Source organism: Hippopotamus amphibius, chromosome 1 (assembly GCF_030028045.1).
Source record: "Hippopotamus amphibius kiboko isolate mHipAmp2 chromosome 1, mHipAmp2.hap2, whole genome shotgun sequence".
In the NCBI taxonomy this organism is placed as follows: Eukaryota; Metazoa; Chordata; class Mammalia; order Artiodactyla; family Hippopotamidae; genus Hippopotamus; species Hippopotamus amphibius.
Window position 1 is genome coordinate 185,748,291 of NC_080186.1, and position 19,106 is coordinate 185,767,396.

The following is a 19,106-nucleotide window of genomic DNA, read 5'->3' on the forward strand; positions in this document are numbered from 1 at the left end:
ATGAGTTTGTGAGAGACTTAATGACATTCATTTCTTCAGAATTTAGTCATGGGTTGGATGGGAAATACTTCTTAGGAAGGTGCCATTTACCATTTCTCTGGTCCCTCTGAAAGATGTCGGTACCGACCTAGCCATAATAAAAGGGCCCAGGAAAGATTCTCAGGGCTCAAGTTCTAGGCTTATAGGTAGTGTAGTGTGGGAATAGGAATGTTCTGTTGGACTCTCCTTATAATAAATGCATCTGGATTTCTAGCTAGAGAGTTTGGGAGAGCAGAGTGGGCAGTGTCCCAAAATCAAGGAGCTGTATAGAAAGATACTGAGACTGAAGCTTTAAAGATGATTTGGTGTCTACACTGAAATAAATGTCAGGAACATGTTTTATTGTGGATGTGGGTTTTCCCTTGTTTCATAGTTTAATCTCTTGTTTCTCTTTTGTTTCAAACAGTGTATGTTATCTATTGCTGCTTGACAGTTTTAGCACCTTAAATCAACAGACGTTTATTGTTGTTTCTGTAGGTCAGGAATCCTGGTGCAGCTTAGCTGAGTGCCGCTGGTTCAGGGTCTCTAACAGGCTGCAGTCACGGTGTTGGCTGGGGCCGCTGTCATTTCAAGACTTGACTAGGGAAGATCTGCTTCTAAGCTCACTCATGTGGCTGTTGACAGGCCTCATGTCCTCAGGCTGTTGGCCAGTGATATCATTTCCTTGCCACCAGGGCCTCTACAAAGGGCAGTTCACCATGTAGTCTCTGGCCTCCCTCAGAGAGCACAAGAGAGGGTGCCCAAGATGGAAGCCACAGTCTTTGTAACCTTATCTTGGAAGTGACTTCTCATCATGTCTGCAGCAGTCCATCCACTAGAAGCCATTCACTAGTTCTAACCCACACTCAAAGGCAGGGGGATTGCATAAGGGCATGAATACCAGGAAACAAGGATCATTAGGGGTTGTGTTAGATCCTCACTACCAGAAACAGTAAAAATGTTGGAGATATCCTCAAAGACGGTATGCTTGCTTCAGGATAAGGAGTCATTCCCATTCTACTGTAGACCAAGAGAGGCCCCTTGCCTAAATTTCCTTAAAAAGCCCCTGTCTAGATTCTGTGTGCAGTGAGGGTGGGAATATCTTACTCACTTACATCCCTAGTGACTAGCACTGTACCGAGAAAGTAGCAGGAGCTCAATAACTGTTGTTTGGTTGCATGTGAATTGAAATACCACTATAGAGGCACCCAGTTACTAGAAGGACATGCAGGATGTCTTTCTCTGCTGCCCCTTCTCCCTACGCTGAGGGGTACTAACCTGCTGCTGCAAATTGAGAAGTATCCCTAGAGGACTAATCGACATAAAGCACCCAGACCCACAGAAGGAGTAGAGACTAGAAAGGGTAGCCACTCTTGGACTCTGTACTAGTATTCTTAATCTAACCCTAGATTTCCCTGTGTGGGTGTAAATAAGTGGGTCTTCATGCTTTTATATGGACATCAAAAAGACCTCTCAAGTTGCAACTTAAGTCAACTTTATTGAGGAAAGAGTAACGTACAATAAAATGTATTCATTTTGAATATACAGTTAAATGAATTTCACATTTACAGTTTTTTTCTACAGTTACATTTACAAATATAATTTTCTCTTAAAACATCTGTTTTTTGTTTTGGTTTTGGCTGCGTAGGGTCTTTGTTGCTGCTCATGGGCATTCTCTAGTTACGGCGCGTGGGGGCTACTCTGTTGTGGTGTGTGAGCTTCTCTTTACAGTGGCTTCTCTTGTTGCGGAGCACAGGCTCTAGGAGCAAGGGCTTCAGTAGTTGCAGCATGCAGACTCAGTGGTTGTGGCTTACGGGTTCTGGAGCATAGGCTCAATAGTTGTGGTGCACAGGCTCAGTTGCTCTGCAGCACGTGCGATCTTCCCAGCCCAGGGCTTGAACCCGTGTTCTCTGCATATTCTTAACCACTGTGCCACCAGGGAAGTTATGTTTTTGTTTTTGTTTTTGTTTTGTTTTGTTTTGTTTAATAATAGCCATTCTGACAGTTGTGAGATGATACCTTGTTTTGGTTTGAATTTCTGTAATAATTCATGATATTGAGCAACTTTTCACGTGCCTGTATGTCTTCTTTGGAGAAATGTCGATTCAGGTCTTCTGCATATTTTTTATTGGGTTTTTTTTTTTTTAATTCTGTGTCATATGAGCTGTTTATATACTTTGGAAATTAATCCCTTGCTGGTCACATCATTTGCAGATATTTTCTCCCATTCTGTAGGTTTTCTTTTTGTTTTGTCTATGGTTTCCATTGCCATGCAAAAGCTTTTAAGTTTAGCTGGGTTCCATTTGTTTATTTTTGCTTTTATTTCTTTTGCCTTAGGAGACAGATCCAAAAAAAAAACCTCTGCAATTTATGTCAGAGTGTTCTGCCTGTGTTCTTTTCTAGCGTGCTCTCCACATTTATCCCTTTACACAGACTCTTCCATCATTCTCCTCCCCAAATCCAAAGCCTACCTTTAAGTATAACTTCTCTTGTTCAGTCTTTAATAGTTCCTAAGCAGGTAGTTGCTTCTTTCTGGTTTCCCTCAGTATTTTATGCATGCTTCTTACTAAGTGCTTATGGTATCTCAGTGCAGTTATTTATTTTTTCATGTCTTTCTCCAATAGAAGTTTCAAGCAGTCTTTTTTCTACTCTGAGCTCCTGGAGAACTTGAACTATACCATATTCAGTTAGTTTTGTGCTTAAATTTAGAGCATTTCCTCACTCAATGGAGTTTTCTGCCAATCAATTTATATTTAACTGAATGTGGTTTCATGTCTTTTTGATTTGTGAAAGAATATTACTCTTAGTAATATCTTGAGTGTTTGGTTACTTGCACATTGTACTCTGTCTTTTGCAACAATCTTTTTTTCCTTCAGTGTTTCTCTAAACTCTACTTAAGTTTATATGTAAAAATATTCATTTCAGGCAGTATAATGTTGACATCTTTAATGGTATATTTAGCTGCTTACCCTAAAGACAGTTCATTTGGAGTACCTTAACATGAAGTTAGATGTATTTATCTATAATGTAAATTATACTATCTGTAATTTGCTTAATTTCTAGGGTTCAACTGCACGAATAGATCATGAAACAGCCAGTGTTTTGAGTTCTAGTAGCACACATTCTGCTCCTCGAAGGCTGACGAGTCATCTGGGAACCAAGGTAATAGATTATAAACTCTTGTGGGTAGTACTCTGAGTGTTTTATTAAGACATTTTTCATTCATCTTTTAAAGAAATGACATCCACTTCTATGCAAGTGTCCTAAGCTCCAGCCCGCTGGCTGGCTTGCTGCTTCCTGAACACTCCCTGTGCCTTGCCTGCAGTGGCACACACCTCCACTTCCCACCCCACTGCAAAATGACTGTCAGAGGCCTAGCCAGCCTTCAGAACTCTTCTTGGGCTTTCCTTCTTTACAAAACATTTTCTGATTTCCAGGGTCCTCTCGCCTCCCCATGCAATCTCTCTGCCTCTTTTGGATCACTGCAGTTGGAGCATAGGGACTGTTTATTTTAACCTTTGCAGCATTTAGCGCAGAATATGCACATAATGAGTGTTTAACAAATATTTAAGTGGATGGAAAAGTTATTGAAACTGAATGTTATCCACTGCTGATAAGTGAATTTTCTTAGGATCTCTTAGATGTTAGTAAATATTTTTGGGGATTTGGGAATAGTATTTATGAAAAGAAAATAATTATTTTATTATTGTTTTAAAGCCAGAGGCTTTAATATTATATGAACAAAGATGAAATTCTAATATTACTAAACAATATATTTTCAGTTAAATCTAAGTAATTCCACTAGTTTTCACAGCATACTCTACATACTCTTTCTTTACTTTAATCATATAATGGCTCTTAGAAAAAGCATTGCTGAAATAATGAATGTCAATTTAAGAATGAATTTTAGAGTATCAGTGATATTGTTAATATGAAACTGAATCCTTTTAATAACTCACAATAGTTACTACTTGGGACTGCTAGTATGCCAGTAACTGCTAGGAGTTGTATGTTTATCTCTCTGATCTTCTCGAAAACCCTTTGAGGTATTCTTGCCCCTCTTTTTAAAATGAGAATATGGAAGCCAAAAAAAAGGTTCAGACAGCTGTTGTGTAATTAAATTGAAATTCAACCCCAGATCTGTCCAACATCAACAAGTAGTTTTTACTATAAAGAAAATCTTTAATATTCAGTAGTACTGTTGCATGAAAACTAGCAGCTAGAATACCATTTCCTTTTGAAGTGATTTATTCATGATAATTTTAAGACCTTACTACATTTTTGAATGCCAGTTACTGTCCTATACATGTGTCATTTAATCTTCACAAAGAAAACCCTATTAGGTAAATTTCTCCATTTTGCAGCTGAGACAGCTGTGCCTCAGAGAACTCAAATAGCTTAGTTGTATCACAGAGCTCACTTGTAAATGGTGGAGTCAGAATTTGAAAGATTATTTTTCCACAGTTCTGTACTACCTTCCTAATAAAACTTTCATATCTAAGAGTAATGTGTGTTTACGCATTTAGAGTAGAGTTTCTCAGCCTCAGCCTTATTGGCTGGATAATTCCTCATTACATTGTAGAATGTTTAGCAGCATCCCTGGTCTTTACCTACTAGATGCCCAACACTTTTCCTCCCGAAGTTGTGACCGCCAAAAATGTCTCCAAGACACTGCCAAAAGTGTCTCAAGATGGCTAAAATTGCCCCTGGTTGGGAATCACTAGTTTATAGATATGATACATTTATATAATAGCCTCTACTTTTATGTAATAGCTCTCATTTTAAAATGCGGTTGATCACAGTGCAGGATAACTGGATACTCTTTCCTGTTTCTAATCTGCCTCTAAGTAAATTCTTAGAATTTGTGGTCAGGGAGTAATTGATGCTTACCAGCTGCTTTTAAAAAAATTGAATAAGAATCCTGGCTTTGTATCCCTGTATGATCAGGGCATTCTTCTTTTTATGACAAAATACTTCCACATGTACAAAGGAGAAATCAAAATTTTAACAATATTATACAGTAAGTCCCCTACATACAAACCTTCAAGTAGCAAACTTTCAAAGATGAAAATATATTATAAACCTATTACAGTACAGTACTGTATACCGATTTTGTTAGTTGGGTACCTAGGCTAACTTTGTTGGACTTATGAATATGCTCTCAGACTAGGACTCGTTCATATGTAGGGGACTTAACTGTTATTATAATCTGGTGAGGGTTAACGATTGCTGAGAACTAGTAGTTAGTAAATAATAATTGCTGAAAAATATTTTCTCTTTATTGATTATGGTTGTAGATTTTAAAAATTAAAATTTTAAATGGTGTAAAGAATTTAGATAAACCACATTTCTGTGTGTGTTGGTGGGTGGGTGTATGTGGCGGGGCAGAGGGGAGATGTGAGAGAGGGAGAGAAATCGGTTGATTATCGTTCATTACAATCAGTGGATTATCACCAGCTGATCCAAACAAACAGCAATTTAGGTATGTAAGAACCTGCTTTCTCTTTATCAACACTATATACTACCACTAATATTTACTCATAAACAAATTGGTGATGATTACATTATGTGGATTTTGAAATAACGCTCATTACTTCATCCTGGAAGGGGGTTTTTGTTTTTTGGTTTTTTTTTTTAATGAATTATAATAAATATCCCATTCATCACTTCATTGGTGTTGGCTTTTGGATATTAACATCATAATTTTGTTTCTAAACTCATTTGGCCCGCAGGTGGAAATGGTGTATTCATTGTTGTCAATGCTTGGTACTCATGATAAGGATGATATGTCACGAACTTTGCTAGCTATGTCTAGCTCCCAAGACAGCTGTATATCCATGCGACAGTCTGGATGTCTTCCTCTCCTCATCCAGCTTTTACATGGCAATGACAAAGACTCTGTGTTGTTGGGAAATTCCCGGGGCAGTAAAGAGGCTCGGGCCAGGGCCAGTGCAGCACTTCACAACATCATTCACTCACAGCCTGATGACAAGAGAGGCAGGCGTGAAATCCGAGTCCTTCATCTTTTGGAACAGATACGAGCTTACTGTGAAACCTGTTGGGAGTGGCAGGAAGCCCATGAACAAGGCATGGACCAGGACAAAAATCCAAGTATGTTCTGTATGGTGCATGTTACAAAGCAAACGTAAAAGTTTTTGAAAAGAAAACTTTTAAAATTAGGATGGTGTCTTTAACGAATAGGAGTGGGAAATTCATATTAGCCATCTACACTGCTAACATAGTTTAAAGCTTAATTTCTCTATTTTCTAGAAAAAATTAGCAAAGGAAAATATGTGCACTACAATGCAACCAAAAAAGAACAGAAAATCAAGACAGAGTCATAGCATAGTAGATCTAGAAAGAACTTGAGCAATTATGTTCTCTATCTCTTGAGATTAAGCTCAAGAAAGTGACTTTACATAAGTTCCTTCAGCCATTAGTGACCAACCCATAATCTCTTACGTTTGCATATCACTCTGCTCAGTGGATACAGAGCTGTATTATGTATGTTATTTGATCCTTACAACAACCTTGTGAACTAGGAAGGGAAGATATTATCATCTCCATTTTACAGATCAAGAAACTGAGGCTTAGTGAGGCTAAAAGACTTGCCTGTGGCCTCAGAGCTAGTGGGTGGTGGAGCCAGGATCAGAGGCCAAATCTCCTATCTCTCAGCCCAGTGCTCTTCTTACTGCACCCTCCTGCACCCTCCTGCTTCAGGCCATGGGGCCCCAGTTGCTGGGGTGATCAGCCTCCCAGCTCTTTGCTCAGGGAGAAACCCTTAGCCATCAGCCCTTCTCCCTCAGGAGCAGGGAACGTGAGAGTTGGGACCCTTGGGGACATAACTTACTTCATTCCTATAGCAAGAACCAAAAGCAGTAAGTATATAAGGTAAGACCTTCCTTTCACCTGATAAGAACACATGCACACGCACACACATGACAAAGGACTGTTGTATCAATATCTTGATTGGGGGAGCAGGAGAAAGAGTGATGACAAGAATATGATCTGTAAAGATTTAGCACATTTTTTTTAGGTTAGGTATAAAAGTAAATTTATTTAAAATTTAGGAGTTTTCACGAATAAGAATACAGCAGAGATGTCCTTTATGTCTGTTTGTCCTAGGGATGAGGAGGACTAATAAGATGTTTTACTGGGAGAACATTGTCTTTATGGATTGTTTTTTTTTGTCCACGATTATGTAATGACTCACATTTTGTCCTCTTTATACCTGTTCTCAGAAAAGTTAAATAGAATAAATATTATTACTTCTGAAAAATAGACTTGCTTTTAAAATTTTTATTTCAAGTAACAATTTTGAAATGTTGGGCATAGTATTAAGTGTGCAGGTACATTTTCTTGGACACCCTTTCTTTAAATTTTTGTTTACTATCTGGTATCTGTATAGTAAGGTTTCTCTACTAGGTTTATACTAGGTTTCTCTACTGCATTTGTATACAACCATGTGCTTTTAAGTTTAAGTAGAGATTATAAATAAAAAGTTTTATACTAAAATGTTTTTATTATTTCATATAGCCAATAAAATTTTTTAAGTTATTATTTGAGTTATAGCATTAACCTTCATGAGACTTAGTCCAACAGACTTGGTCAAAGGCTGATGAGAGGTAAACATTTTTATGGAACCAAGAAAAGCCCTTTACTTATGTTTTCCTTCCCATGTTTGTAGTATTTATTCATCTCTTCAGCAAATACTTGTTGATTCACTAAAGTACTATGCATTAGGGGTGTATTAGTGAGCCCTGAGTATTTTTTAAGTATAATAAACCTCACTGCTTTTGAGAAAACAAAGCATGATGGGTTATGTTGATTTTATTTTTCAGTGCCGGCTCCTGTTGAACATCAGATCTGTCCTGCTGTGTGTGTTCTAATGAAACTTTCATTTGATGAAGAGCATAGACATGCAATGAATGAACTTGGTAAGACAAAAATGATTCTTAATGCCATGGAAGAATACTGAAGATTTTTCATCATTGTTGAATTAGGATATAAGGGCACTAACTTCTATTACCATCTGCTTCCTCCTTGTAGCAAATGACTATACTCTGGTTTCCAGAGGAGACAATGTCCTAAGTGACAGAAACTGCTATCTTTTATAACCCAGCTTGGATTTTTAAAATCTTAGCCAAAGGTTGGAAAAAATACTAAATGGTCCACTCTTGCCCCTATTGTCAAGGTAGACCCTGGATGCCAGTTGATGGGGAGGGTAATTTGAATTGTTTTGAGACATGGAGCTACGTAATTATTCTTGAACTCAGTCACTTCTTGTGGACACCAGAAGGAATTATTATTAAGATTCTCATTTATCTTCATGGTTGTCAGTACTTTACTGGATTTTCATGATAAGCAGCGTGGTGTCTCTGAAACTGGTTGGTACAGAAAAGCATTATGCTCTGATTTATGTTAGAAACATTCCATTAATTTTGGAAAGGTTCCTCTTAGGTATGTGTTCTCACATACTCTAAACCCTATATAATCTGCATTTGTGCCCCCCATTTTTCATGTAATGGTTTTTCTTTGATTTCTAGGTTCATTTTGCACATGTGGTATTTATAAGTTGCATCATGCTGAGCCATCTCATGTGAACTGGATCGCTCTAGCCGTGCCACAAGCAAGAACCATACACTGTTTCCATCTTAGTGTAGCTGTGCCCTTGCTTTTTGTGCTGTTTATGTTACATTCATTCCAACCCCCACCCCCCAACTTTGTATTCCTACCACCCTCATCGTTATCATTCATCATTTGTCTTAAAAGTGACAAAGTCATGAGACTCTTAAACACAGAGTACCTGAAGGGCCCAAAATGAGTGTTGTCTCCTGCAGAGTCATCACTTTGGGAGGCTGTGTACTTTGTGGTTTTCCCTGCCCTCCAGCCATGCTTTTCTTCACACAGGCCCTAGCAGTCGGCCCACTTGACTCTTTTTCCTTCCCCCATCCCCCCAGGCTCCTGTGAAACTGAGTGTGAGCTTGTGAGTTCTCCCCTCCTCAGTACTGTCTCAGCATTGGTGAAGTTTTGTTTGGGTGTTTGTTTTTTTTTAACACTAGTAGTAATGGGAAAAATAATGAATTAGGAAAACTAATCCAATTTTAAGTTCCCACAGACGCTTTTTATAAATGTCCCTGTGTTCCAATGAACTGTAGACTAGGACTGACACATTAATCATCTGAATTTCCGAGTAAAATCTAGACTCAGTATTTGTTCCTCTTCCTTCTTCAGGTAGGAAGGCTACCCGGGGCATTTCATCACAGGAGCTAGGGCAGGGGCTTTCAGGTGAGGAGCAGGATGGGGCCTCTGGGGGTGTGACTGCTGGGGATAGAGCCACAGGGGATTATCTTCTTCTCACTTCTAGCCTCTGAATTTGTATTGGAGCAAAAGAAGGATCGAGGTGTGTGGACTGTGGGAAGATAGAGTAAGACAGAACAAGGGATCTGACAGTGAGGGATAAGGAGGAAGGAAGTCCCAAGTAAATGAAGGGAAATTCCTAAGCCCAGTCAGCTAGGACTGTCATTTATACATATAAGAAAATTGTACAGCTATTAGGGTCTTTTAAGTTTGTACCTATTAGTATTTCAAGTTTTAGGCTATAATATCAGTAATGTATGCCTTTATTAATTCCCAGCTCTGTCCCAGAAACTGTGCTAGGCACTAGATGTAAAAATGATTAAGATGTGGTCCTGACTTTCAGGGAAGCCACAGTTAATTTGCGTTACTGTTTCCCAGACAAGATTGTAATGATCACCAGAGGCAGTTGTCAAACCGCGTACTTCTCTGGCCCTTGGTAAGCAAGCTTAGCAAAATAGAATCTCCAAGGAGGGAACCTAGGCATCAAATCATTATAATAAGTGGCCCAAGTGATTCTTAATGATCAGGAAATTTTGTGAAACACCAATATATAGAATATTGATGCTGAGCCCCTAATATTTATTTCAGGATGAGGCATTTCATGCTAACAGTGATTATATAAACCAAGTAAAAGTTATATACTTTTAAAAAATTAAGCATCATCTTTCTATTATCTTTTTTTGGTAAGTTTGAGAATTTTGTTAAATGTCACCTGAAGCCATTGATCCTCTACTATATGTAAGGTTATGGGATACCACGTAAAATAGTATTTGGTTCATCTGGACCACTCTTCTCTAACACAGACACCAGGAAAATGTGGAAGGATGTGGCTCGTGACCTTTGCATTACCTTGAAACACCTAATATTTTTCAGGGAAACCTATTTTTTATTCTATTGATCGTAAATTCACATCATATTTTTGTGAATCCATTTTTAGTTTTAACATATAGATTCTTTACCTTAAAATTCATTAAAAATTTTCTTTTTTCCTGCCTGCAATCATAAAGGGCTCTCTCTTTTATCTGATACCCTAAATTTTATTGAATGTTCTTTTTTCATTAGCCACGTTCTTCATGGTTTTATCAGCATTGACATTGTCCTTCTTTAATCTTCGTTTTCAGAATCAAGTCCTGAGAGTTTTGGTTTTTCCATACAAAAGTAGTCAGGTGCCTTCTTGGGATTTTCTTTAGATCATTTCACTCTTCTTAAAACGGTATCACAGATACTGCTGTGCTGGGCAGGATTTTACGTAGGCATGAAGCATAGCATGTTTGTTTTGGCTTTAATCATCTGCTTTGTAATCCTCAGCATTTTGGTGATCTCATCAGCACAAGGCCACTGAAGTATTAAATAGTGGGGTTTTTTGAAGCTCTGTACTAGGCTTTCTTCTACTCTCCGCAGGCAGTATTCTCTACTCCATTCATTTACAGTGTTTTTCAAATTTACATCTTAATCCAAGTTCTCTCTCCTGAGATTTACACACATTTTCAAACTGCTCATCCTACATCTTCACCTAGATGATTTTTCAGACATTTTAACTCAACTGACAGAAACTGAGTTTGTTGTCTCCTCCATCCCCAAATCTCTGTCTCTTCCAGGGTTCCTTTTCTCAGAAAATGGCATTCCAGTCAACCTACTTACTGAAGCCAGAATCTTAGAAGACATCCATGACTCTGTTCTTATCCCCATATCTAGTAACTGCTTTAATTCTGGTCCTTAAATATATCTCACATCACTGCTCTTTCTTTTATCCTAGCCCAAGCAAGCCTCTGTTGTTTCTCCTATTCTCCCATAGTTTGTCTTACTTGTCTCCCCACTTCCAATTGTAATCCATTCCGCAGCCTACAGTCATAGGAATCTGTTTAGAACGTACATCTGATTATTCCTTTCCCTGCCTTAAATCCTTGGTGAGGCAGGCCTCTACCCATTTTTTGTAGCCTCACCTTGTGACCCTCTCCTTGTCGCCGTGTATTTCTGGCCCAGCAGCCCTTGCACATGCTGTTGTTACATCTGCCTGAAATGCTTCCTTATTGTTTCTGCCCCCACCCTTTTTAGATATTAATTCATCCTTTAAGTCTCAAGTTAAAGATATTCCCTCAGCCATTTTCTTGATCCTCCCAGTCTAGGTTAAGTTCGTCGGTTATCTTGCCCTGTGCTTCTATACAGTCCATTACACTTAAATTGGTTGTTCAATGGCTGTCTTTGCTGTAATCTGTAAGCTCCATAAAGACATTGGCTGTTTTGTTCATTGGCTGTTTATCTTTCCATCATCCTGGGTGGATGGAGGAAAATCTTCTTAAATATGGTTTGGATTTTCCTTAACCAAATTAATTTTTAGTTACCTGCATTCAAACTCATCTGTCATTGGTGCTAATTATAAAGATTTACACAGATGTTCCGAGAGTTAAGTCCCCTGGCCTGGCGTTCTTGACCCAGGATAGAACTTGGTCTGTTTTGCAAATTTGCTGATTCCTCTGCATACTGACCCTTCTAAATCATTTACAAAAATAATAAATGTACAAATCCTCTTTCAGATTAATGACCTGATTGTTTAGACTTACAGTATCCAAGAATTGCCTGTTTATATTCATCTTCTTTTCTTCTGTCTAAGCCACTTTTCTGACAAAACAGTCTCCCTAGTCTCATAACGATTAGTATTGATGATAAATAATATTTTGAATAACCTCCATATGCACTTTTATTTTTCTTTTTATTCACTCCCTCACCATTTTGCTTCACCTTTTATCTTTTTGTTTTGTTTTGTCTTTTTACTATCCCTTCCTTTATGTCTTTTCCTTTCCTTTCCCTTCATTTTCCTCCTTGCGTTCCTACTGTTGACCACTGTGGGCATTGTTAAGTATACCCAGTGGTGGGAATCAAGGGGAAAGAAAATACTAAATTCTGGTATTGGTATTTGACACTTCATGAGTATCAAAGAAAAGTAAGGATTTAAAAAGGAAATTAAAAATGGTTTTATAGAGCTTAGTAATAAGTTGAACACGTAATTCTTTTTCACCAAAAAAAAGAAGCTTTACTTCAAGCACAGTTTCATTTAGAAGTTTTAGTATTCCTAGGTTAATAAAAATTATTTGGGAAATAAAACTATATTAAAGTAATTAGGCCACAGTGTGTGACAATGAAGAGTGTTTGTAAAGTCCTAATAATAAAAATGTTAGCTTTTTCTGCTTTACACTCAGGAAGACCTAGTGTTAGAAAATAGCCTTCTTCATCCTTGACAAGATCCAGTGTACTTGCAGTAACTAGAGTATAATGTTCGTTTCACTCAGTAAGGCAAGGGGCTGGCGGGCGGAGAAACTGGCAGAAAATGGAGTAGTTTTCATTTGTAGTTTATAAGTATATTACACAAGAGTCCTTTATAACATTTTTTGTAGCTTATAATTCTAAAGACAATTAAGCCATATATTTTCATTCTTTGAGATTTTTTCCTAATAACATATCAACTTGGTACCCATTTGTTTTATTTTAGACTTTTGTATTTTTCCTCTTGCCTTTTTTAAATTAGGGGGACTGCAGGCCATTGCAGAATTATTGCAAGTGGACTGTGAAATGTATGGGCTTACTAATGACCACTACAGTATTACTTTAAGACGATATGCAGGAATGGCTTTGACAAACTTGACTTTTGGAGATGTAGCCAACAAGGTATGTTTTATAAGATCTGTTTCTTACGATATCTCTGGTATGAGTTATTTTACTTTCATACAAACTGCTTTTCCCTGACTTTCTTTTTGTCACTCTCCTCATAAAACACTGACTCTACAAACCTGTACTTTATATCCCATTGCATATCCTTACTCATTTGGTTGTCTTATGCCTAAGCAAAGGCAAAAGATGGAACACAGTAGTGGATTTATGTAATCACGCTTAAAATATTGTTCCCGGGAATGATAGCAAAAATCTGGAAATCTTGATGATTGGTGCAAGTGTTATACACATATTGGTTCCATCCAAATAAAAGACTTTAAACACTTTGCTTATTGTTTCTTATCATTTATCATTTATTTTATTTTTCCAGTTTGCAAGAGAACAAATAGCAAAGGATTAGGAGGGTATTTGTCTTCATTTATGTAATCTGGTTCTAGTTCTTTTATGGGTAAAACATTAGTTAGGATTGAAATGAGACAGTCGAGACTGAATTTGAAGTTTACTAGTCAAAAATAAAGCACGGCTCCAGGTTGCCTTGTTACTGACCCTCTGAAATATTTGATTTTACAGGCTACACTATGCTCTATGAAAGGCTGCATGAGAGCACTTGTGGCCCAACTAAAATCTGAAAGTGAGGACTTACAGCAGGTACTACTTAGAATTTCAAATGTTTTTCTTGGAGAGTAGTGGGGTAATACCCTGATTTAGAGTAATTTAACCTGTGGCTCAGTATTTAGCATCTCATGTTTAAATTGTGGCTACATTAACACCAGAATAGAGGAAAATAATTATATTGTAGGAATTCCTTTTCGCACTATATTAGCATTTAGCAGAAATTTACTTATTTATTAATAGATTTCCAGTCTTACTTTTAACATTAGGAACCAGAAAGCAACTAGTATAAATAATTTTATAAACAAATTATTCTAAAATTGATTCATTTGCAGGTTATTGCAAGTGTTTTAAGGAACCTGTCTTGGAGAGCAGATGTGAATAGTAAAAAGACTTTGCGTGAAGTTGGAAGTGTGAAAGCATTGATGGAATGTGCTTTGGAAGTGAAAAAGGTACCTCTGAAAACATTTATTATTATAATATGGTCTTCATCTTTGGGTACTTTTTTGCTGCCCTCTCCCACCCTTGAGACTCACTAATTTCTGACCCTCTTATCTTATCAGTCCCTAGACTTAGACTGCTCCTAAAGTATGAAGGCGGAAAAGATTGCACAAGGTGGCCTAGTATAAGTCAGGGTTTTTCAGACTCAGCACTGTTGACATCTTGGACCAGATAAGTCTTTGTTTTGGGGAACTGATCTGTGCCTTGTAGGATGTTTAGCAGCATCCCTAACCTTTGCCCACTAGATGCTGATATACCCTCTCCTCAGTCATAACAGTCAGAAATGTCTCTGGATACTACCAAATGTGCCCTGTAAGGGGAAAGGGACAGAATTACCCCCAGTTGACAATCACTGGTGTAAGTGTTAACTCTTTGCTGCCCAAATCTCGATCTCCTAGGGCCCTCAAATTTTGATAGTCACCTTATCAAGAGGTAATCAGACCCAAAAGTGGGAAACCCCTCAAATAATCATTTGTTTACAAAAGGAAATAATCTCCAGGTGGGATATCTACGTTAGAAACTAATTTTTTTTTAATTGAAGTTTGAGAACTAAGCAAGTCTTTTTAGCTAACCTGAGTTTCCTTTCACTCAATCAGTCCTTCTTGACCCAGAGCCTACATTATTCTCTTCAAAATTTCACTTTCAAAGAAGGCAGAGTCTGAGGGGCAGGGTTGTTTATTTATGTATTTTTTTCTAAATTGTACTATTTTATAACTGGAAAACCCAAGTAAATCAAAATGAAAAATTAAAATTATTAGAAATAAGAAAAGTATTCAACTAAATAACTGGTTATAAAGATAATATTCAAAGGTGGTCCATAGGTACAAACTTCCAGTTATAAGATAAATACTAGGGATGTAATATACAGTGTGATAAATGTTATTAACACTGCTGTATCATTATATATGAAAATTGTTGAGAGTAAATCTTGAGTTCTCATCACAAGGAAAAAAATTTTTTTTCCATTTCTTTAATTTTGTGTATATATGAGATGATAGATGTTCACTGAACTTATTGTGGCAATCATTTCATGATGTATGCTTTACACCTTAAACAGTGTTACATGTCAACTATATCTCAAAACTGGGGAAAAAAAGATAATATTCAAATACACTTAGGGTCTGCATAAAGATACCTTTAAAACACTACTGAATCGGCAGAACACTTGTATTCACACTGCAGAAAAGAAGATATATGAATGGCCAACAAGCACTTGAAAAGATACTCAGCATCGTTAGTCATCAGGGAAATACAAATTACAACTGCAAGATACCTTACGCATATTATACTGGTTAAAATTTAAAAGATTGACCCAAGTATTGTCAAGGATGTTAAGCAGCTGGAATTCTCATGCACTGATGGCGGGAATGTTAAATGGTGTGCAGGCATATATCGCTTTATTGCACTTTACAGATATTATATTGTTTATAAATTGAAGGTTTGTGGCAACCCTGCATTAAGTCTATCAGTGCCATCTTTCCAACAGCATTATTTTTCAATTAAGGTATGTACTTTATATATATATATAATGCTGTTGGACACTTAATAGACTACAGTATAGTGTAACTTTCATATGAACTGGGAAACCAAAAAAATGGTGTGACTCACTTTATTGCGATATTCACTTTATTGCAATGATCTAGAACCAAACCTGCAATATCTCTGAGGTATGCCTATCCCAGTTTAGAGAACATTTGGCAGTGTTTTAAAATTAAACATTTACCTACCATATAGCCTGACCACCCAGGAGGAAAAAATCTTAAATTCACACAAGGACTTAACACACAAATATTCACAGAAAGATTATTTGTGATAGCCAGAAACTAAAAATAACTAATGTCCATCAACGGGTAAATGGGTAAACAAATTGTGGAATACTATTCGGCTATTTTTAAAAAAAGAATGAACTGTTGATACATGCAATAGTCTGTAATGACAGAAATCAGAACAGTAGTTGCCTGGGGTTGGGGGTGGATTACAAGGGGGTACAAGGAAGTTGGAGGGGGATGATATAAATGTTACCTTAGGTGATGGTTTCATGGGTTTACGTACACCTCAAAAGTGATCAGATTGCACACTTGAAATATGTGCAGTTTATTGTTCTCTAATTATACCTTAATAAAATTATACAAAAAATTTTGGGGGGGGTTGGGGGTGAATTGGGAGATTGGGATTGCCATATATACATTACTAATAAGAAAAAATATATCAAATTGTAAAAAAAAAATTAGTGCTGTGTATACGTCGACTCCTTTCTAATCAGCCTTGTGTGTTTTCAGAAAGATTTAATGCATTTGCATGTATTATGGGAACTTGTTATTGCTGTTGAATAGCTCATCACTTTATTGTTGCTCAAGGACCTCAAAGATCTACATACCAACTAATTGCTACAAACCAAGAAAGTTAGGTTAAAAGACACATCCTAATGAGAAGCGTAAAACAAGACCATAATAAGTAGAAAGACAGCCTGTTCTTGTAAAGGAAGAGTAGTAGTTTAAAGATCATTTCTCCCTAAATTCATCTGTAAAATTTTAATGCAAGCCCAATCTTGGAAAAACTAGCGCATCAGAAATTTATAATATCCAATTCTGGTTTGGGCCTGCTCTGGTTAGCAGTACTAGAATTTATTTTTTCCTTCTTTTTCTACATTCAATGCAAACATCGTTATGAACATTCTTTCTCTTTTTAATTTGTCATCTCTTCCTTCTCAACTTCATTTACTACTAATGACCACAAGAACTAAAACTACCTTCCGTATTCTCCATTTACTGCATCATTTTAACATCATTTGCTGGCTCTTACTCTTCCCTGCACATTGTTTCCTGCACCTGCATTCTGTGCCCTGAGCATTGCTGTTTACTCAGAGCTGTTAGTCCCGTACTCTTGTCTTCTGTATCTTTTCTACTGGCTGTAGAGAAGGAGGCTTTTTTATGTTTCAGCTATCTATAAAGAAGCCCAGTATTTTGAAAATGAAAACAAAAATCCTCTGTTCCTTCTTTGCAATGTTTCTCTTTTTCCTATAACAACCTAAACCCTGAACAAGTAGTCACTTGCTTCATTTCTTAACTGGCTATACCTTCTTCAGTCCTTTTTAATTTTGCTTCTAACAAAATCTAGATTTATAGATCAACTAGTGTATTTCTTTTCTATCTATATTTGATACTTTTTGATCACATACCTTATTGAATCTCCTCCCTTTGTTTTTATCACATGTTCTTCTAGCGTCTAATCATTTCTTCTTGCCTTCTCTAACTGTAAAGCTTCTTTGAAACAAAACCCTTGGCCCTCTACGTGTAGTCTGAAAGAGAGCAACTTCTGTTTTCCTATCGTCAGCTCTCACGTCTAGCTAGGTCGGTTGTAAGTTTAGCTCACTCCTCTAAACTCAATTTTTCTGTTCTCATGATACTTTGAATGTCCCACCTCTTCCTCAGTCACAGTATAATTAAAATTGAGCTCTTATCCTTTCCACATCTTGATTGGTAAAAACATTTCTTCCCTGTCTCCCGATAAATAGTATGTAAACCTGCTTCTGCATTATTCATTTAACATCCTGATGAAGAGAATACAATGGCTAGCTCCTTATGGGTTAGGCCCAGAATGCTTGCCATGACGTTCAAGGCCTTTTACCTCTCTGACCTTACGTCCCACGATGTCCCAGCACAGAGGACTTTGACTTCCTCTGTGTCTTCTTTCTGTTCTTTAGTCCTCCCTTGCTTATTCCCGCTTCCATGCCTTTCCTCATTCTACCTCCCCTGCCTTCTCTCATGTCTTTCCTGCTGCTCTCCTCCATGAAATATTTTACCTATTTGATTAAATTCAGATAGCAGTAATCTTTCCATTAGAGTCTTGGTTTCAAGTATGGTTTTGCAGTCTTTTTTCCCCAAAGTAAATAGTTAGCACCTTCAAAGCAAGTATCAGTTGCTGTGTTTGTATCCTCTGGAGTACTTCTAATTGTGATAGGCACAGTGTAGATTTCTAATGAATGTTTGTTCCCTGGTTGATTTGTAATAAGAAGAAAGACTGACATCAGGATTGTGGCAAGTTTTGCCAAATATCCTTAATTGTATACTCAGAGTGTTTTCTATAGCAATTATAATTTGACAGTTTACTGTGATACTGTATATCAGGGAGTTCTGGTTTTTGTAATTACTTTGTTTCTTTGGGGATTTTAAGAAATTGGAGTTTTTCCAGTAAGCTTTTTTTAAAATGTTTTATTGTTACTTTTGAATCAACCACACATAAATATATATGTGTGTTTTTACACAAACAGAATATTATACATACTCCTCTGCAACTTGCTCTTTTCATTTAATGATACATCTAGATATCTTTCCGTATCAGCATATAGAGAGTTTTTTCTAGTTTCTATTATCCTGAAAATGTTATCTTTTCAGAGTGCACATCAGTTCTGTTTCATATTCTGATATAAGCTCTTGTGAGGTATATGTGCACCATCTAAACACTTAGAATAAAGTTCATAAAGGTCATTATTTTAATATCGCATTCTGCTTGTTTCATGGGGATATCACTGTTCCATTTGGTATTCTATGAAAGTTTTTCTAGGTGAGGAGTTCCTAATACTTTACCAGTGAAGGATGGGCAGCAGAGGAGATTTTTTTTTAAAAAGAAAGAAAAGAAAAAGAAAAAAGAGCTTCCTCAGTAGAAATTACAAGAGGGAAATTCCAACTCTAATTAGATGACACATATTCTATTTCTTGATAGGAATCAACCCTCAAAAGCGTATTGAGTGCCTTATGGAATTTGTCAGCACATTGCACTGAGAATAAAGCTGATATATGTGCCGTAGATGGTGCTCTTGCATTTTTGGTTGGCACTCTCACTTACCGGAGCCAGACAAATACTTTAGCCATTATTGAAAGTGGAGGTGGGATATTACGGAATGTGTCCAGCTTGATAGCTACAAATGAGGACCACAGGTAAATACAGGG

The 19,106-nt window shown here is 37.1% G+C and overlaps 1 protein-coding gene across 18 annotated transcripts in view; it reads left to right on the plus strand.

Annotated features, from left to right (window-relative positions):
• APC (APC regulator of WNT signaling pathway) overlaps nucleotides 1–19,106 on the plus strand; it is a 298,287-nt gene that overhangs the window by 270,151 nt on the left and 9,030 nt on the right. For 11 of the 18 annotated variants that reach the window (XM_057737283.1, XM_057737305.1, XM_057737275.1 and 8 more), the window contains 8 exons: nucleotides 3,082–3,180; nucleotides 5,751–6,129; nucleotides 7,860–7,955; nucleotides 9,253–9,306; nucleotides 12,866–13,041; nucleotides 13,615–13,692; nucleotides 13,992–14,108; nucleotides 18,880–19,094. In XM_057737283.1, the coding sequence (XP_057593266.1) occupies nucleotides 3,082–3,180; nucleotides 5,751–6,129; nucleotides 7,860–7,955; nucleotides 9,253–9,306; nucleotides 12,866–13,041; nucleotides 13,615–13,692; nucleotides 13,992–14,108; nucleotides 18,880–19,094 (1,214 nt within the window). Of the gene's footprint in view, nucleotides 1–3,081; nucleotides 3,181–5,750; nucleotides 6,130–7,859; nucleotides 7,956–9,252; nucleotides 9,307–12,865; nucleotides 13,042–13,614; nucleotides 13,693–13,991; nucleotides 14,109–18,879; nucleotides 19,095–19,106 lie in introns of those variants that run through there. The other 7 variants (XM_057737354.1, XM_057737382.1, XM_057737391.1 and 4 more) reach the window with 7 other exon arrangements.